The 21,635-nt window shown below is 41.1% G+C and overlaps 1 protein-coding gene across 5 annotated transcripts in view; it reads right to left on the bottom strand.

The window, feature by feature from the left end:
- The window catches only part of ST7 (suppression of tumorigenicity 7), a 122,833-nt gene continuing 101,198 nt past the window's right edge, over window positions 1-21,635 (bottom strand). For 4 of the 5 annotated variants that reach the window (XM_063134050.1, XM_063134046.1, XM_063134049.1 and 1 more), the window contains exons 9-15: window positions 17,024-17,138; window positions 12,371-12,443; window positions 10,763-10,865; window positions 7,077-7,227; window positions 4,510-4,602; window positions 2,365-2,504; window positions 1-329 (exon numbers count right to left, since the gene is read on the bottom strand). In XM_063134050.1, the coding sequence (XP_062990120.1) occupies window positions 234-329; window positions 2,365-2,504; window positions 4,510-4,602; window positions 7,077-7,227; window positions 10,763-10,865; window positions 12,371-12,443; window positions 17,024-17,138 (771 nt within the window). In that variant the 3' untranslated portion in view covers window positions 1-233. The remainder of the gene's footprint in view (window positions 330-2,364; window positions 2,505-4,509; window positions 4,603-7,076; window positions 7,228-10,762; window positions 10,866-12,370; window positions 12,444-17,023; window positions 17,139-21,635) is intronic. The other variant, XM_063134047.1, reaches the window with a different exon arrangement.

The raw sequence follows: 21,635 nt of genomic DNA, 5'->3' as shown, positions 1-21,635 counted from the left end.
TTGCTGCAATACACAAAAAGTTTATTTTTTTGAAGTTTTGTTTTGTTTTTTTGAAAGCAAAATAGAATAGAACCAAACATCAATGTTTTTTGTACAACAAAAAATTATGTGATAACAGACAATCCATGAAGAGCTTAGAACGGCTTCCCTTTTTTAAAAAAATCATGCTTTCTGGTAGTCAACGGTAAGTTGGCACCGAAAATGTCATGGCAGTCATTCAGGACTATTTCTCTTCAGATCCTTGTTAGCTGATGCCAGAGACTGGAGGGCAGGATGCTTTCCACTTTCTCCATCACGAAGTTCAAGGGGGCAAAGAGAGTACTAAGAAACTGCAAAGCAAACAGATAGACAAGTGGATCCATGAAGGTGATGCATGTAAAACAATCACTTTTTTAATTTATTGGCCATAACATAAATATATTTTAAAAGCTGTTTATTATGGTTTGGAGTGACAGATCATGCACATTGCATGACCTACATATTGGTGTATTTAATTTTTAAAAGATTTTTTAAAAATCTAATTTGTAGACAGCATAAATTGCCAACTAGTATACATTGATAATGATATCCTACTTTCCTACAGGTAATACTCACTAAAGGAAAGTGTCTAAGTTCTACACATCTATTAGGAAGTGTAATGAAATATTCCACTTAAAATGGTTCTTATTAAACTTCCTAAGGACCCTTGTGTCTCTTTTCTATACTTCACCGGCCTGCTGACTTTTATACTGACTATCAGTCTCCTCTTTTTTGTCTTGGATTTTCATTATTTGGCTCTTCCTTGGTTTCACTTTTAGTTTTCTCTTTGTTCTAAGTTTCATTCACTTTTCTCTCCTACCTTATTCCTTGTCTTAAACTTGGCAAAATCACATTTCTTGAGTAGCACATTTCAGTCATTATTGCCTCGTACTAATCAACACAAAATGCGGGAGAAGTTACAGCAACTAATATCTGAACCAATGAAATTATGGCATTTTCCAGAATTTGTCTTTTAGAATTCATCTACACAAACATCAGTAGAGCTGTATAATCCCTTTCTTGTCTTACATCAGGGAGGTTGAGCTTCCGGTCCGTGGGCCAAATCTACCCCAACTGGAGTTCCAGTATGGCTCTCTATGGATCCCCAGGTTAGCCCTGACCCCGCTACTTTTCCCCTGACTGCTGAGTGTTTGGTGGTTTCCCGGCTTTTTACATCCTTTCCCCCCATTCAAAAAGGTTGAAATATCTTCAACTACTGGCAGCAAGAGCTTTAAGCTAAAATATACTGGTATTTTGGCACCATCCCTTTTACTTTTGGCTTCCTGGAATGAGGACGTTTCTCTGACATTGAATTTGGCCATTGTGTTGAAAGATGTTCAATACCTCTGCGCTACAGTAACAGTTTCTGAGCAGAAGCACATTTTTTTTAAGATACCAGAAAGGCTGCAAAAATGGCACATCAGCCTTTGTGAGTGAATTGTATGTCTGAGAAGACAAATTGAACCATAATATCAACTAAGAGAAGAAGATACATCTTGTAATAGCAGGGCTGTGGAGGAAAGTCCCGGGGGTGGGGAGGCTGGATGGGAAGCCTCTGAGGGACACATTTGCCCTGCAGGCTGGAGGTTACCATTCCTTGTACTGAGTGAACTAAAGTATTGTACACCATTCATACAAATACACTTCAAAGTGCTCATTTCCTGTAGCACACTTAAGTGCTTGCCTGAAACATCCTTTTTTTCCCCTTTTTCTTTTTTGGCAATGGTGTCTCATCCCATTGAAGAAATACTGGAAGCAATTTAGCAAAATCTAAAACAAAACCACATGGGAATTGCTTCATAAGTCCATTTTACTAGAAGAAAATGATAGGGAATAATTGCCACGTGACAACAGTTCTCCTGCAGGAGAAAACATGATTGTGCAAACTCATCCATTAAAAAACCATTTCGAAGGGGGTTTGAGTTTATTTTCGGAAAAATTAATCTATATATTTTAATAATACTTCAAAGCACTTCATGTACAGCAAAAACATAACATAGGCCAGTACTCCATTATGCCCATATTACAGATAAATAGGTGAAATTGAGAACAGCAGCTTAAGACTACCTAGGTGAATTCATGGCTGGAAATTCGTTCCGAAGTTTTCCCAGCTTACCTACTTCATGGAGTCAAATTGCATAATGCCTATATTACAAAATACTTTCCTGAATAGGATTTAAACTATATTATTATACAGTTGAAACACTGTCAGAGACCTAGCCCTCCATGCTAAGAATACAGCAGTAAAACACTTAATCCTCAATGCAGTGTTTTGAACAGTCCTATTTTAATTATTTGGTTACACACCCTACCCCAAAGTAAGGGGCATGAGGAGATACTACTCACTGCTTTTGCAAAGACTCCCATTAGCTCTGGGAACTGATGTGTCAGAAGGGCCAGCATAGCTGTGAAGGAACATAATCCGGCAGTGAAGAGAATAAAGAAAGGAAGCTCTTTCTTGGGGTAAACTGAGACTTCATGAAATGCTGGAAGGAAAATGTAAAGGAAAAAAAGAGGGTAAACAAAAAACATCATATAAAGCTTCAAGCAATGGTGTTTTTGTTATTGCCATTCTTAGGTGAAAGTCCCTTTTAAAAAAATGTGTTGTCTAAAGGCACAATCCTATACATGTTCAGACAGGAAAAGGGTCCTATAACTCCTAGCGTGGCCGGCTGGGGAATATTGAAAACTTTAGGCCATTTTTCTATCTAATCATGCACTGGATGAGGCCCTCAGCCTTTCTCAAAGAGAACCCCTCTAGTTTATCGTTTTCTTTCCCAGATACCCAAATCTCTGTCATCCACATAACTCTGTTTAATGTTATATAATGTTACAACGTCCACAAGTGTTGCTAAATCATGACTATAAACAAGACATTCAACATATTTAAAATACTTTCAACTGTGCTCTAATTGATTTTTTTCATTTAAACTTTTTTTAAAAAAAGTTCTTGTTAGATGTATCTCCTTTGACAGTAATGGGAAATTTATTATTGATGTTATTGCATTTATGGCCATCAAAGCAGCACACAGTCAATAAAATAAAATAAAAACCAGACCAAGTCAATTAATAAAATACATAACACCCGTAAATGAAACAGCAGTCAGAAATTATAGAATTATAAAAATGACGTAATTAAACAATACATCTAAGAAGTTGCTTTCACTTCCATGTATATTCCCTCTAACAGTATTCCAAGAGAGGAGTACTGATTAAAGAGGTATCCAGCGTTCAGCAACAATTACGAAGTGTGAAAGATGCCATTTCCTTTGGCTTTGCCATTTGGCAGGGAACAAGCTATTACATTACTCTGACCTGCTTATTCCCACCTCCTCCTGCCTCCATGTAATATAGATCCTTAAGCTCTTTGCCCAAGAGGTGGGGTTATAATTAGGTTGAGCATAACAGTGTAGCAAAGAACCCTTTGCTAAGGTTGCTGTGAAGTAGGAGAAACCTATGAGGCATAGTTCGGAAACTATGTTAACGTTCTGAAATATGCTTCACATGTCCAATGAACACAGTTTCATTCCATTTAGTTCTATATATGTGTCAGATACCAAGTCCACATGTAGAGAGTTTCTTGATACATTTTGGATTTTCTTCCATGACTTGGGGCTGCTGCTCATGTTATACAATTCTGTTCTACATGAACACTCCCCACTGTGATGATATGGTGGCATGATGGGAAGAGGAAGAAACAAGGAAATGGACTTTCTTCTAAAAGTATTTATATCTACCTAGTTCTCAAAATGGTTTAGGAATGGGAGAGGAATGTAACTCGCTTTCCCAGGGACCGTCTAATATGTAACTATGACACTTGTACAAATACACTGTAGTGGATGCATTCACATTTTACTGCACAGTAATAAATTTATTTTCATTCAAGTGCTGGGGAAAAAGTGATTTCCCTGCAGAATGTTCCTCAGAGCAATTGAGTAATGTGCACAGTTCCTTCATTAGAAAGCCTTTTATACATACAAGGAACTGGCCATTCCCGAAGTTGTATATGTAGCACCAGCTTCAGTTATTTCCAGCTTCTGGGACAATAGGATCAGGCAGGCGAAGGAAACGCCTTCCCTCATCCACCCAAAGGCTGAAACACCCCCAAAGAAAACACCACTTAGGTCTAGGCCAGGTTAGAAAAAGATGGTCTTTGCCTGGGTCAAGCCCTGAGTTTCTGCCTGCCCTACTTTCACTGTGTGTACTGATGGCTGTGCAACAGCATCCTCATTACCTAACTAAGCTCAAGACCTCAATTTTTCATGGTCAAACTCAGTTCACTGCTGTGTCCTGGCCAATGACCAAGATCTGTGGCAGAGCTGAGGATGGACAGACCATACTGCCTCCATTCTGACGTAATTGGGGAAGATTTTCACAGCAGGAATACTTTTTGTCTGTAAAAGTCAGCATTTTTCTGTAAAGATCAGTCAAGGATAAAAGGTTTACTTTTACTTCCTTAAAGTTTAAATAAGAGAAAATTCTCTTACTTACATGGAAGAAGTTCTCTGTCTGCTGTTTCTGTACAGATGGGGTAAGGGTAGAAAAGATGCCCTTTTTCCAATGGATAAGGGATCATTCTGAAAGCTAAAAAGGGCAGGGAGAAAGTTTTTAAGAGTCTGATACTATAAAGCAATTTAGATACATCATCAAAAGCTACTACAGCTAGATAAGAAAATGTGATTTAATATTTTATGCTGTTTCAGATTAACTACTGCAGTTTCTAGAATTGACAAGGCTTTCAAGACATTGAGGAAATAAAAAAAGAAATAGCACAAACATTGCATAAAATGCTTGCAGTTGCTAGGATAGTCATGTAGGGCCCAATACAGTAAAACCATTATGTAAACTTCAAATTTACTACTCACATAGTCTCTTTTATGACTGATTCCCAATGTAAATAGTTTCCACCCACTTACCCACAATGTTTATTCCCCATTTGTCAGGTATCATGTCCCCATCCGAAGAAATACAAGAGAAAGTTGGTATGTATATTTGAGAACCTCAATATTATCATGACTTTAGAAGGAACTGAGATTTAAATGAAAGAAGCCTTTGCATTGCTTTTCAGGGGAACAGAGAGTGGTAGTATTGTCAAAATCAATACTGATGCAGTCAGGCAATTGACTATTAAGAATTGATTGAAAAACTCATCAATTTTTTAAATGAAATGGACTGGATCCAGATTTAGCTGTGTGCAACTAGCTGGTTGAAGCAGATTACCCTTCTCTCCATGGGAGGCCTTCCACCAACCCCCTAAAACAGAAGTCTGGTAACCCTACTAAATGGAGTAGGCTGCAAAGAGGAGAGAAGTAAGGGGAGAATCCCTGAAAATTAAGTGGAGGCACCTTCCATGAACAGAAAGAAGCCTTCCGTCCACAAAAGGCAGATCCTGGCTCCAGCCCCCAGAGTGTTCCATCCAATGTTAGTCTAACTTAAGTCCCATTTATTTCAATGAGTCTACTCTAAGTAGGACTAATATTGGATTCAACCCATCGTGTTCACATCTAACCCTGCTAAGAAAAAGCAGGGACTTGCTATTCAGAAAGAACATGGTTCTCACAGACCACTTGTGTTAAATTAGTCAAGTATCCCTGTGTAAATTGCAATCCATACTTTATTCATTATTCATTCTATTAGTCTCTTTCTATTCTCAATCGTCCCTTCTATTGCCTTCCCCAACTCTCTCCCCACTCATAAAGACCTTAGCCCTTCTAAAAAAAAGATTAAAAAAATCAGTAACACTGCCCAGGTGAGGTGAAATCCCTCACCTACTTGGTCACTAACAGCTTGCTACTGCAAGGGTGGGGTGGCTCTTCACTGTGGCCACTGCCGGCCCAGGATGGCAACAATAGCAACGAGAAGGTGGGGGCAATGTTTGCCCAGCGTCTTTTAACAGCTTCCTTCACTGAAGAGTTCTGAGACCCGGAAGCATAGATACCATCAGCCCAAGTGTGGAGAGTGTGGACATAAACATTTCAGGCAAGGAGGGTTATTCCATGCTGGCCACTGTGGGCCTACTCAATATACTGTAGGATCAGGGAAACCTGGGTTCAAATAGTCTTGTAGGGAGGGGGAAATGGCAGAGGGCACAAATTATGTAAGCTGCCTTGAGAAATTTGGAGAAAGGATGGGATAAAAACAAACTGGAGGATTTGGGAGGGGACTTTTTCCAGTTTCCTCTGCTGAAAGTTTTGAAAGCCAGGAGCTGCTGATCCCATTTGCCTCAAGACTGAAGGAAGAGTGTTGGTAAAACTGTAGTGGAAACTTTATAATTAAGAAGTTTCTGCATGTTTTAATTGTTGCCCTGGTTCACTGTGTTAACTGTGGGATATTTTGTTGGTATAAGTATTCAAAGGCTGCAATTTATAGAATACAACTGAGCAGATAAGTATAGGATTCCACTGTTCATTAATGGGTGTCCTACAAAGTCTATACACCATTGCTAGGTAATTGCAAAATGTATTTTCCCACAGAAGACAGCTGCCTACTGGCTTAAGTAGGAATCTAGTTGTCTGAATCCGTGTACTCATTCTCCAGGAGAGGTTTGATTCCTACCACTGAAGTTATGCCCTGGCGTTCGACAGATGTACGGTGAGGAGCAGTTGCTTAGTAGCGCCTGCACTTTGCTTGGAACGGCTGCATCTGTTTTCTCCTTCCAGTAGCTCGTTTGGCTGAGCTGGCAATTTAGATTTTCAGATTTGGCCATACCTGGCTGGATAAGCTTAAGAAATGTCTCTTTGACTTCTCTGTGATTATTCTTCCCTTGCACAAACACTGATACTTGTGCACTAGTAATAAACGTATACTAAATGTGCATATGTTGTCTTTCTAGGCACAAGCCTCCCCATGCATTTCAACAAACAAGACACTGTGTGCATTGGAGCCCCTATTTCCATAAGAAGAGACTGTTAAATCAGGTGTGGTGTGACTGAATCAATATTTTGAAATGTGCAGGGGCTTTTCATCCCAAGGTGTTGCACATATAAAAAGAAAATGAGCTATCGCAACATTTGGCATTCACCTCCTGCCATTTGCTCCTTAGGAAGTGAATTACTTACTGCCTTCCCACGTACAATGTAAGAGATTCAGTGCCCCCTCGACCCTTTTCCAGTGCTGAAGGTGAAAGAAAGCGTAAGCTATTGCTTCGCTGTCGCCTCTCTTCAAAATATGCTCAGGGGGCAATATTAAGCTTTTCATTTCTAGGAGATACTGTAATGAAAAGGACAACACAGGTCATTTCAGGAGCATGAAGGAACAAAATCCCCACCTGAAATTTTGCAGTGGACCCAGACACACTTGGTTCACTGGCAGTATTCAATTTCAAGTATTTCACCAAGCCTGTGACATCACCAACTGCACTGGCTGATAAAACAGTGAAGACTCCTATATACTAAAATATGCCAGCCGATGGCAAGAGCTGCCCCCCAACAGCTCTTTTGGAGAGAAAACTATAAAACAGGGATGGGGAATGTGTAGTCCTCCAGATGTCATCCTCCCTCACTATTGGCTATGCTGGCAAGAGCTAATGGGAGTTGCAATTCAACGACTGCTGGAGGTCACATGTTCCCCAACCCCTGCTATAAAGTAAGATATTGCTCTTAAAAAGGAAATACATAAGACAATAATGAAAACAAAAGAAATAATAACTTTTAAGATCAATCATTGCATTATACATGAAAAAGTACTTTGGCCTTGAAGTCTTACTGCAAAATATGGTGCAATCCTATATACACTCACCTAACTGTAAGCTCCACTGAACTCAGTAAGACTTACTTCATAGACATGTACAGGATTCAACTGTATTCAACTAATACATCTAATGCACGTGAGTTTATATGAAGTTGCTTTTTCAGAAACAAAATATTCTGAGTATCAATGATTTCAACTGATCTATTCTAAGCGTGACTAGATCCAACCCTACAGATTATATGAATTGTTCATTTATATTACTGTAAGAAGAATAGTCTTTAAAATTCACATGTACATTGGCTGTTCTTTCCAGGGAGATTTAATAAACTTGGGGCACCTTCCAGAATATGTGAAAGCCATGTTCCTCCTCCCTCTCTACTGTGTGTACATAATGCATATAAGAAGTGTCTTCAAGGCCAATTGTGAACACTTTTTACATGCTATGGGAAGCTGTTATGAATAGCTTGGGGGCACTCTTGTTAGTATACATGCTGAATGTATACACAAACAAACAAAAATATCACTTTCACACATTATAGGGAACACAATGGAAACGCATGATATAAAATCATGCACCTACTAACTCATATAACAAGTGAAGCAACCCGCAGGAAATGGATGCACTGAGAAGATCTATGGAAAGAATATTTCTCTAATGAAAATCTAAAGGCTTTCAGCCATATGATAGATTTCGCCAGTGTCACAGGGGAAAAAAGAGTATTCACAAGAATGTGAATGCTATGGCAATACAAAAGGTAATATTCCTCCAAAAGAGTGAAGGAGGCTCCAGTGAAGAAGCATCAAATGCAAATGCAAAAGTCATTTCTTAAAATCTTGATTAAATACCATTCACACACAAAAAAGAAAAGCCTGTTAGGGTGGGGACAGGAATAGTGTTGTTTCCTGGGATAAAAATGGAGTATGAGAAGAGGGTAAGAAAGTGATTAAGCTGCATTTTGACTACACTTTTTCATTACAGGAGTACCTCCAAATGGTGGAGTGGAAAAGCAGCTACCTAAAATGAGAAGAAACGCAGCAGGCACTGAAATAATTGATTTATCTTATAAGTACACTGAAGGCCATACATTAACAGACATGATGGGTCAAATGTCATGTTCAGAAGTAAAAGCTCTTTGTGCCAGCAGTGCTACTACAGAGGAGGATTGCCCCCCTCCCCTCTTCATCCTTACATCAGACCACATGGATCTACTCTCCAGGAGCACTTATATCTCTGGCTGGCTCATGGGTTCTACCCTCTGAGTGTCTGTTAAAACAATTAAAATGGACTTCTCTATTAGCTATGCATGTCAAAGGCCTATGTAGATCACATTGCTATAGTTCTACACATGCACACGCGTATGTGCGCACACCCACCCTCAACCAATGTTCTTCAAAATATCGTCCTGAATATAGTCCTAGACTTAACCATTTCAGACTGTAACCGGGGTGGGGGTGGGGGTTTCCCATGTTTGAGTGCCCTGGCACTGTCAACAGCTCTGTTTAGAGAAAAATAGCATGTCAAAGTGTACTGGTCTAGCATAACTTTTCCCCCACCATGCTTGTTTTCTGTGCCTAGGCTGACAAATCCCCCTTTGGCAGTATAATGTGCTACAGTTCAAGAAGGACAGGGCTGTCCCATGTGATATATTTGCACATGTCGACCAGTTCTAAGATTCCTAAGAAGAAAGATGCATGAAAGAAGGGTGTACCAAGAACATAACTCTAAGGATACGTTTACCTGTGAAACTCAGAATTACCTTCAGTTTGAAATTTTGACTGTTACTAATGTTGGAGGAAAAGTGGAAGAGAAGGGTTTAAATCAAATCAACATTCTAGTTGAGATGGGGTTTTACATTCAAATTAAATGATGGGGGCAATGTTAAAAGAAATTTATCCGTCACTTGTGAAAATGGCTTAAGACAAAAGAAGATAAGCTTTCAAAGTAGGTCTTCAGAAATCGAGAGTAAGGAACACTGGAAAGGTATTATACAAGATCAAAGAAGAGACAGCAAAATCCTGAAGCTTAGGAAGAGGTCATTTAAGACTTCAGCAGCTGTACTTGTTGCAGCAGAAGGGCAAGGGCAGAAGGCCAAGTTGGAGGCAAACAGCACAACACATCAGGCAGTTCTAGACATTCTTGGAAAGGTACCTCTACATGAAAGGCGAATTTGCACATGCATCCCAACACAAAGAATGGACATGTAATTTTCTTGTGTGAAACAGGCATCACAGTGAAAATACCACAGAACGGTCTTATCACTGCCCACATCTCAAACACAAGACTTGCCCTTGAAGGCAGTTGGCATATTTAGCTGTGAGACTCACTGTCAGTGCAATCCCACGCAGGTTTTGTCAGCAGTAACCCCAGTTACATATAGTAAGGCTTACTTCCTAGTAAAGTGTGTATAGGATTGTAGCCTGAAGCTAAACACATCTTCCTGTCATGGATTTATGGTGATTTGAGACATGGGAGGAAGTCAAGGGAACATGAAAACCAAATGAAAAGAAGGAATAAGAAGAAACCCTGACAGAAGATGAAGAGAAATTATTTTCAGAAGGGAAGGCACAATGTGTTGGTTTTGTGGCACTTGCTGTAAGTTTGCTGATAAATCTTGGCGTGTTAGTACATTTATTCTATACAATACAGATGCTCTGATTGCTTGATTGCATTTCTATACTGCCCAATAGTTGAAGCTTTCAGCACAATGCAAATTGGATCAGTAATGGCCAACTGATAGCCCATCTAGTCTTCACTCTGAATTTATACATCCTGGGTTGGACTCAAATTCTGACATACTTAAGAGTGGAGCCCTTGAAATTAGTAGAACTTAAGCTAGTCATGACTAATTTAAGTCCCACTGATATTTCAACAGGCCTACTTTCAGTATGACTAAATCTAAATCCAACTTATTGGCAGTAAAATCAGCAGCCGCATTGCACTGCATGACATTACATTAGCACTACATTCCACCCCAATCCTTACTTGTCCACCTATAACTTAATTTCATTCTGGTTCTTGTTTCAAGTAGTTCTAGATGATTCATAACAAACTCACTTTTGGCACATGTGGATTAAATTCTACTGCTCTGTGAATAGCTTCTACTGCATTCATCTCTGCCGTACTCAGCCCTCGTCTTGAAGCTGCCTCTGGAGAAAACCTACGTAGAACAAAAGAAAACAGAAGCATGGAGGTCAACTTCACCAACGAGAAAGAAACACAAAAGAAGATTCTAAGTAGCAGGGGCCTGTGAAACCAGCCAGAGCCAGTTTCCTTCCCTCTCCAAAACCTCCACAGCAAAAGGAAATTCTGAACAACCAAATCACACAGAGGCTATTGATGAAAAATCCCAGCAGAAGTTGAAAGCACGTTTGCAATGAATCACGGCAAATGTTTGAGCAGTCAAATTTCTCTCTGTCTCTCCGCTAATCTAAATTTGCGCCAGGTGCTTGTTTTTTGTTTTTAGATCAGGACCAAAACCTCTCAAGGGAGGGAGAAAAAAAATAAGAAAAAAGTCTGCCAGTAATTGTTCAGGAGCGGTTTTAAATTACATTTTGGGAAGGTTTTAGTGGAGTTCTCAACCCATTGCCACTGGGAAAGGTTGAGACGAAAGCTTGCTGCGTTAGTGGGCGATCTAACTTCCCCCTGCACCTATTCCTGGTGGTGTGCCCATACTGTGGGCAAATATCATCTGCCCCAGTGAATGGAAGAGAGAGGGGGGGAAATACCCAGACCATGCAATCTCTTTCTCACCTCACACCCCACGGCTAACTCCATAGCTGTACTTGGCAGGCGGACACCACAGGGAAAGCTGTGACAAACCTAGGCCTGCCCTCCCAAGCTGGAGTCGCTGTGTAGGGAGGAAAGATGTTGCAGTTGGTACTGGCGATCTACAGGACAAAAAAGAATGAAAGGAAAAAAATTACTCAGGTCTTGAAGTGCACATACACTATTATAGCAAACTCTTTGCAAAAAGCAGGAAGGAAAGCAGGCTTTCCCGCGCTGCTTCCCCCCCTCTTTGGGATGCTCTCTGAACCCAGGTAGCCTGTGGATGATGTGACTCCTTCTGCTCGGGATTTGTGCACGTCCACCTCTGAGCAGAACCTGGCTCATAGGAGCTCATCCTCCTGTAAGGTGCCAGGCATTCCCACAAACCGCTGAATCCTTGCTTCTCTCATTAACTCCGACAAAGAGCTGCACCTAAGCAAACCGTTGTGTTTTACAGACGGAGCGAATCATGAATGCACCACTCGCCTGCCAAGAACTCTTAAACAGCAAATGCTTGGTCTCCCTGCCTCAATACATAACAATTCCCCACCGCCACCACCGCATGGCACACACAAAATTATCATTCTGCTGGGAAGGATAACATGCCAGAATTACATTCATCATATTTTCACTTTGGGGTGCACAATAGGAAGGCGGCTAACAGAGCACCACCTCCCCGCTGTTTCCCCACTGACACCATGGAGCCAGGATGCAATGTCATTATTATCCACACCATTTACAATTGCTCTCCATTACGTAAAATCAAACGGACAGAAATATATTGCAGATTTATGGCAACGCAAGCGTTTTCCCACCAGGGTGAATAGTCCTGCAGCTATGAAAAATCTTAAAAGTTAGCCTCGTTTCCAGAGTGGGCAAAGGTTCTTCTGCACTTACTTGTCAGAGACAGCTCTGGCTTTGAGAAGGGCAGCAGTGTAGCATATTGTTGCTGATTTTGGTAAACTTATATCTGCAGGAAAGAAAGCAAACATAAAAAGCATTATAATTCCTTTACGTTGATACACAGGGTGGGTAAAAAGGGTCAAGCTAGATGCTTGCCCAGGCATTTTACATTTTTTTTTAAAAAAAAATGTTTGCTGACTTGCTGAATCGTTTTTATGTATATTGCTGGCTGGCAATAATGTTTTTATTACTGATCTGGTTGCAAAATTCGCCTTAGCTGCAAGTAAGTTGAGAGCTAAGCACCAAGACTCCCAACAAGTTTCATAATGAGAGCTGGAGATTTTCTGGTATATGTACTGATCCAGTTCCCACTCACAAGTTCTTAATGTATGTTAATGTGATTTTTATCTTTATATTCCAATTGTGTTCATTATTTTAACTTTACTTTATATTATCCATTTTTAGCCTATTTAACTTATTTATTTTAGCTTATCTTTTTACTGTTTTTATTACGTCAAATTTATTTATTTATTTATAATATTTATATACCACTCCCCATTGAAAAATTTCAGAGCGGTGTACAAGGTAAAATGAAAATAAAAACAGAATAAAACAGTTAAAATAAAATTTAAAAAGAAGCAAAAACAGAAATCCAAGGCTGCATGTTAAAGAAAGGCTTCTTGGAATAAAGCCGTTTTCAGGAGGCGCCGAAAGGAGTACAAGGTTGGAGCCTGTCTGACCTCCAGAGGCAGGGAATTCCACAGGAGGGGCGCCACCACGCTGAAGGCTCTTCCCCTGGTGGATTCCAATCGGAGGATGGTGGAACCACCAGGAGCAGGCCCTCGGATGACCTCAGTGACCAGGCAGGTTGGTAAGGGAGAAGGCGCTCTCTCAGGTATCCTGAATTGTGAGGGCCTATCGCTTTTAGCAATAAATTCATTCAGTTCCACCCCCACTCTTCTTAGGCAGTGTTCAGTCTGATGGTACAGTGAAGGGCTGTTCAGCCACCTTCAGCTGGAGGACCAAATTAAATTTCGGAGAAGCTCTCAGTGATCATTCCAGTGATGGGTTAGGGACAAAATAACAAAAATAATATATTTTAGAAATAAAGCTCTTACTGGGCTCAGAAGAGGCATTTCAAACTTTCAGAATGGGAGAAGCCCATGAAAAGCCGGCAATGATCAGGGGAAAGGGGGTGGAGCCAGGGAAAGGCCATCTGGTGAACCCTGAAGGGCTGGACTGGGATCTCCGGCCGGATTTGGTTCAACACTCCTGGTATAGGGTATGTACGATTTGCTGTTGAGGGATCCTTCTGCAGTACACCCGTCTGTGCTTATAACACACCTAGGGCTGTGAGTGCGCTATGTAGTTGAGGGGAAGGAGGGGAGCCGGTGCGTGGATGATCATGCTTTACAGTGGAAGTCAGGCCTTTGTTCACTTCCAACTTCAGGAGACTGGGCTTTTACAAGGTCACAGGATAGTCTCTTTACCTCTGTTTTACTGAAGCATAAAAGCAATACGTTTAGCCAGTACTTATCTAAAAAACACTGTTACGTGAGCGCTGTCACCCTTTGAAAAGCAAAAAAACCTCCCTAAGATCTCCATTTTCAGGGCACTATTGAGGTCAGAAGCCAATTAGCAACACAGCCAGAATATGCTCTCATTGAGATTAATAAATAACTTGCTCTCAGTACCATTAAAAATAACTGCTTTAATGGAAAACAATCCAGTTTTACAGTAAGGCCCGAGGGTCAGGGAAGTTTTCATTTACAATGAATAGCATATTTCTTCTGAGCAAGAGGTCCTTCAGCAAGTATTAACTGGAGCAACAACATCAATACATCTTCAACAGCATTTACGTTATCTTGAGCACCGTCTGCACTGGTGCAACAATTCTAAGCATCTTGTCTGTAGCAGAAATGCATCATGATTATAGCTGACAGGCAAACTAGCAAAATAGACTTGGCCCCAAGTGCCAAACACGGGATACTCCCTAGCACCACTATTACTGTTGTGACATCATTGCACTTCTGCATAGGATCGGGACAGGAGGCCCATTATTATAAGGAGTGCCTGATAGTCATGGTCTCAGCCAAAGGTCTTTTGCAACCTGGATGCTCAAGTTCCTTTAACCAAAGATGGATGGTTAGAATCTGGGAGTTCTTCCATTAAGGCAAAGCCCTTCAACAGTAATAATATTAATAAAGCAGCTTATAAAAACTTGGTAGTGTGGCACAGGTGCAAATGAGTGGTGTCCACAATAGGTAAAGTGCTTCTCAGCTCAGTTCCAAGCTTATCAGTGTCAAGTAGCAGGAGCTTTATTGGCTGTGTTCAGAAGAGCCTTATTTACCATGGTTAAAGCCATGGCTTAAGGTGTCTTCTGAACATGGCCATTGAAATATATGAACCCACAAACGAACTTAATCTTTCAGTTGCTTCCACTCCATTGTTTTCATTTGTCTAAAAACCACCAAACAAATTATCTCTTTTTAAGCAAATGGTGTGCCGTTACAGAGTGTTTCTATTATGTGCCTGGCAACAGGGAGGATGTCTAAAGCCATGGCTGATGTAAAGAATATCTCAGTGGCAAGACAAGCACTGTTGCCAAGAAACATCAGTATAATTTCAGTAACTGACACTGATGCTTTTCACCTTTGAACTGATCCCTAACTTTATACTCAGATACATGCTTCCTGTTTCTCTTTTCCACCCAGGAGGTCAGAAGTACATTTCGCCTGGGGTTTCTACAGTAAAAGTGGAGTCTTTAAGAATAATGGCAACTGAGAGCCTTCCGTTCTTATGAAAAATAAGTGCTTGTGGGTGATGGGGCCCAGATGCAACTAGAAGACTTGTCCCAAAGTAAATTTTGGACTGGAAGCAAGTATTCTATGGTATTGGCAGAGTGTGTGTGTTTATGGGGGCGGGGGGATCCTGCAAGATAATAGAGATGATATAGATATGCATGAAGAAGATCTTGCCAGAAAAGGGTTTTACTTCAGACGTTGGGCAGAAAAGCAAAGGACATCGCAGAAAACTGCATGGGAGAAGATATACGATGCATAAGAGATATGAAATCAGCATGCTTAGAGGCGAGGACTGATCTGATCACACAGTACTGCTTATTGCAGTTTCTCAAACTCTCATTTCCTTCTACATTTATACTGCATTCTGCACCCTCCAAGTGTCTGGAAGCAATCTCTTTAGTTTGAAAACATACAGCGTCAAGCAGCATTCCCCAACATGAGGCCCTCCAGACATGTTGGATTACAACTCCCAGGATCCCCAAGCCAGCACAGCTATAGACCGTGGAATGGCCTGCCAGAGGAGACTTGGCAACTTGACCATCTAGTAGCATTCAAGAAAGCTATCAAGACTGATCTCTTCCAGCAGGCCTACCTAGTGGAATTTTAGGATGTTTTTAGATGTTTTAACAATGTATATTATGTTCTTAATTCAGTTTTATGTATTTTGTATTTACTGTTGTTCCCCACCTCGATCAAATGGAGAGGTAGATAAGAAATTATTATTAATAATAATAATAATAATAATAATAATAATAATAATAATAATAATAATAATAATAATAGTCCAATACATCTGGAAGGCACGTTGTTGGGAAAGGCTTGTGTGAGGATTGGTGGATTAGAACACTCATCTAATGGCATATTTATTTGCAACGGATTGCATGCAGATTTTGGCACATGCACCTGAGGTGGCGGAACCAAGCTTCTCCAGCACCTCCTTCTGGCCTGCAAAAATTGCTGCACAAGGATCGGGGGAACCTGAATGGGGTAAGCTGTGGTGCAGGGGGGAAGGGAGGTTTCCAGACAATCAGGTGGAGGCATCTCCTGTGAGCAGAGCTCTGCTCACAGAAAACATCTCTGCCCAATTTTCGGAGTTCCCTCAGCTCCCCTGAGCCACAGCCCATCCTGCTCAGCACTTTTGAGGGCTGGAGGGATTGTTGTGGGGAGGAGCGAGACAGGGAAATCTGCATCAGCCACCCCAGTTGCACACGCCTAGATCTGCATCCAACCCAATATTTATGTATCACCCAACAGCCAAAGTTCTATTTTTCCAATAAAAATGAAGACCCTATAATTAAGACAATGGGGGACAATTGGGGCATCTCAGATGCCCTATGAAAACAAGGCAAACAGAGGAGGCGGAGGAGAAACTGCTACGTTCAGCAGCAACCTTACATTGCCTGCCTCTGTAGTTTCCAAGGTTGGCAGCTTTGGTGGTGGCAATGCTAAACCATGAAAGGAAAGTTCCTCTGGCTTTGGCTGGTACAGGATCCCCTCTTTTCTCCTTCCTGAACATCATGCTCCCCGCGGGTGTGCCCACCCCCAAGGAGCCCATCTCACAGTTTGAGCACCACTGCCAATGGAGACAAAGAGAAGGAAGATTATTTACTTCTCATTTAAACTTAAAATCTGATTATGCCAGGAACATAGGGACTTGGTATGTTTAAGTAAGGCACAATTTTCTTAGAATTCCTTAAGAAAACCCTGCAATTTAAAAAGCTACAAGAGACACTTGAAAGTGGCTAGAATTTGCCTCCATGAAATTAGAGGAAGTTGCTCTCGCTCGCCTCCCTTTTGCACACACTCTCACAAGCAGGATATGTAAAGTGACATTTGTACTTACCATCATATTTTGCTAAAACGGCCTGCACATCTGCATATGCTTGTAACTCCAGCAGAGCTTCCAGCAAATTTTCATGGATGTTGAACATGCTAAGAAGAGGGAATTCTTTCATTAACTACAAAAAAGGAAATAAAATGGGCTTAGATTTAGTATTATTAGCAGCAAGAGTGTGAAATCAAGTTTACATGACTGATCTAATTTAAACAACAACAACATATTGGTCCAGTTGCTTTGGGCCTTGAATAGTACTCTCAAAGACTCAGGACACCTTTCTCCAATGGCTTCCAAGAGAGTTCCTAGGAAATAACAATGACCTATGCTTGGTTTCATAAGCCAAACCCAAAAAGAAGGGTTGCATTAAAAACACCTCTGCCATCCTTGCATGGGCACCTTAAAAAAAAAGTCATGTGTATTTAGGCAGATAGATAGATAGATAGATAGATAGATAGATAGATAGATAGATAGATAGATATTTAGTGAAAGTTTTTAATTTTTTTAACAGCACCTACACAGACATCACATATAGTACATACAAAAAAAGGTATACATAGAACAACTACAATTGCACTAAAAACATTTAAGGGTAAGGTTAAAGTACATTTTTAGCCCTCTTCATACCAAAAATGCCCACTAATTTCTTAATTACCATTTATATATCAATCAAATTCAGTGTGTTCTTGTAATTTATCTGAGTCTCATACATTGGATTCACAGAGTTGTACTTCATTTCTCCCTAATTCCTCCTTCTTTCCTCTTTTCCCATCTTAATACTAAAATATTCTTAAACATATGTCAAATTCTGTCAGCGAGGCTCCCAAAGTCCAGAAAACAAGCAATCCAAATTATTATTATTATTATTATTATTATTATTATTATTATTATTATTATATACCCTCAGAGACCACCATCCATAGATAAATGGAGAAACTGTCATCTGTAGAGATACAGAAAGCTGTCCTCAGTTCCAACCAAGTGACGTGGAATAACAGGACTGGGAGGGGGCGGATCACTGTGAGACTTACGGTACTCTGTCTCCTAGAATTGTTCTTCAGTACTTTAGGTAGACCTACATCCTTTTGGGAACTATGTAATAACAGCTTCTGGAATGGGAAATACTCTTAAAATAGGGAGTTCCCACAGTTTACTTCTTCAGACAGCACATAGTTATGGAATTCGCTCCCACAAGTAGTGATGGCCACCAATTTGGATGGTTTTAAAATGGGGGTTGGATAAATTCCTGGAGAAGGCTATCGAGGACCTCTAGTTCTGATAGCTATGTGCTACCTCCAGTAAGCCTATGTACACCAGTAGCTGAGGAACATGGGTAGGGTGCTGCAGTCGCGTCCTGCTTGTGGGTTTCTGATCAATAGCTAGTTGGCCATCGTGTGAACAGAATGCTGGACTAGCTGGACTCTTGGTCTGATCATGCATGGCTCCTCTTGTCTTCTTATGTTGAATATAAATCACCTGGATATTCTTCTAGTAATATTTTCTCCAAATAAACATGCTAGGTTGTCTTCAAAATGGCACTGATTTTACACCCACCCCAAAATAAAGGAGCCTTCAAAAACCAATTTAAAGGGAACTAATATTTAGCTTTTGGTTCAGACATAACTCCCTTTGATAAGACAACAAAATATGGTATTTGTTTGGTGTATAAATGCACACTCGTAAACTTTGCCTTGGTATTATTTTAAACGCATTAATAAAATGTTATCAATAATAATGAAGTACTGCTGTAAAGCTGAATTACCTGGTTGTCAAGCAATGTGTAATAATATCTGGGGGTGCCAAAAGACACCCCCCCATCTCTTACAGGGACCAAAGGCTGTGCAAATGTGCTGCCCTCAGGCTGCCAGGGAATGTTGTCAATTGAGAGAAGAGGGCAAGCATGGAGCTGGACGTTACACTACTTGCTTCCTTCAGCCTATCGCTCATTGTTCTTCAGACCTTGTCCAAAGGTTTTTTTTTGGGGGGGGGAGGGGGTTTAACATCCATGGACACACACCCTTTCTTATACATCTCCTGAGCCCATTTCCCTCTCCCCCGCTTCCAAACAGGTTACTTGAACCTGCAAGGAACTGCTCCCTTGCAGTGAAATGGAGGTGGAGGTGGGGAGGTGTATGAGACAGGGAGAGAGAATGTTGTGCACCCAACTTCCCTCCCAGTAGGATCCTTTAAGGTGCTGGAGAGGGAAGGGTGGATTTGGAATTGACATCAGAGATCAATTTTCTCCAAGCTCAATTTCCTCTGCTTTACTTAGAAAATATTCATGTCTCTTCCTGTTAGATAGCAATTGCAGTTGTGTGATAGTGATGGTAGATTCTGTATCAGCCATTTCCATCACATGTGGGCTCCAGAGAGAACTCAAGAGAATTATCTTCACTAAGCAACTGCATTGCCTCAGTCAAAAGATGTGCTCTAGGACAAGGGTTCGGCACACTTCAGGCTTGTGGGATCTAGTTGTTGTTTTTTGGGGGGGGGGGTTGCTAGAAGCTTGAGATCCACCAAATGGAGCCTGGCACAAAAGATGCACACTTAGAATTAAAAAAAAACACTTAGCATTAAACAAATTCTGGATAAAGGAATTTGTTTTGAGTAGAGTGCTAAATCTGAACGAAGCTCACGATCCTTCCACGCAAAACTCCTGGTTACACCCCACCCCCACCCCCACCCTTCTTCATTTCAGCAGTATAATTTTGGCTAGGTGGGGAAGCATTTTGTTGTTGTTGTTGTTGTTAAATAATTGGGTGTCAGAATTTTTTGTTGATCTACTACAAACCACTTGAGATCTATCTCCTGCCCACCCAGATCTAGGACTCCTTGCAATGTTGCAGAGCATGGTGTGACGCAGAATGCGGATGGATAAATGCTGGGTTGTGTGCCACCAAATCGCCTTGGGGGCAAAGCAAGATGCACCCCTAGGAGCAAAGTGTTGCTTTGTGATTTGCTTGAGTCATTTGTACAGCTGGGCTGGATGTTCTCTTGTTTATACAGGGGGCAAAGCCAGTCCATGACGACCAGTGACTGGTCTGCTACGCGTACATTTCTGTGGGGAAAGAATGTCCATTTAAAGAAGCCACTAACATTTTTAACAGACTTGGATGTCTTTCCCCAAAGGGAATTTTGAATATTGAAGGAAAGAAGGAAGGAAATGAATAAATAAATAAATGCTACAGGAAAGCTACAAGAAAACTCGGAGAAGCAAGACACAGATGGGCGAGGGGCATAGCTCAGGCCTAAAAACCTATCCAAATGAACTAGTTCAACCCACTAATCTACTGGTAAAAGAGTTGGAGAGAACCAACCAACCAAGAGTATAATCACACAGATGAAGAACGAGAGCAAAGTATGAACAGGCTGAAATTTAAAAAGTTGGACAATTAGCAAAACACAGTGAACAGAAAAAAAGCCAAAGGCAAGGGGTGGAACCAGGAGTTGTGTCCTGAAAGGATTTATTATTGCCAACGTGTTTCGGACTAAATGCGGCAACTTTTATATTCAAATGTTTACTTATGAAAGTTTGAAAGCTTGGGTTTTTATTTTATTAGCACATTTGTTTTAATACATTTATACTGATTTCAGAGGAGTTTGTTGGGGATTACTGGCAATCTTCAGAGAAAAGGCAAATCATATCCAGAAGTGCTTAAAGCCCATGACTGCCTGCCAGAGAGAAACCATTTAGAAATACCCAGAGATACTCTCTTTATAACTATTACTTCTCATTTTCCATGGCTGCATTTAGATACTGAAACAAAGCTCAAAGGCCCGCCTCAAATTATGCTTTGCTGACACCAAGAAATGCTACCTAAAGACCAACGTAAGGTTCCATTGGTTCCTTGTAGATGGGTGTCCCAGGAGATTGCTGGTACAGGCAATCTTCTGGAACACTCCTCCCACAATACCTGGCTCTGAGGAATGACTCCCTCAGAGCTAGGCATTTGGGTCTGGCTGGGGCTGGCTCTTTTTACAGCCATGCCAGCCAGATGGGTCGACACAGCTCTTCAGAGAGCCTGCCAGAGCACAAGTGGCAACAACAATGGCAATGCCTTGGGGACGGGGTGAGGGGTGGGGACAGAGGAGTGGGACATAGCAATGGGCAGTGGCAGCAGCAACAGCAGCAATGGGAGGGGGGCATTAGTGCACATGTCTCCTGCCTCAGGCAGTGGGACAGCTTGCACCAGTGCTGTTGGTGAGGCTGTCTCTTTCTAAATGGAGCCTTGCTTGATCCTGACTCCTTCCGTCTCTTGATGGTTAAAGAAGTTTTAAAATCCAAGCACTTGAGCCCAGAAAGAGAAGGCATTTCAGTTCAGTTCCTATCCTGAAACACTGGGCCACAGGAATCCATAAGCTAGATACAGAGAGCAGAGGGTAATTTTTGCACGATAATACAGCAGAGGTGTTGCATTTCTCTGCACAGTGAAGGAAGAGGGGAAGCTAATCACAATCCCCCCATTTTTCCTCTTAACTCATTGAGATCTTATAAGTGTGGTTTATGAAGTGGTTCCATTGAATCATGCGAATAAGTAATTACAAGTAGGCTAAGAGTTTCTGAACCAGCAAACAAAACAGAAGACTGGTGACAAATTAGATACACGTTACATTTCCCCCC

Source organism: Elgaria multicarinata, chromosome 9 (assembly GCF_023053635.1).
Source record: "Elgaria multicarinata webbii isolate HBS135686 ecotype San Diego chromosome 9, rElgMul1.1.pri, whole genome shotgun sequence".
Lineage (NCBI taxonomy): Eukaryota > Metazoa > Chordata > Lepidosauria > Squamata > Anguidae > Elgaria > Elgaria multicarinata.
The sequence above is the reverse complement of the archived record's forward strand: the minus strand, read 5'-3'. Positions and strand labels throughout refer to the sequence as shown.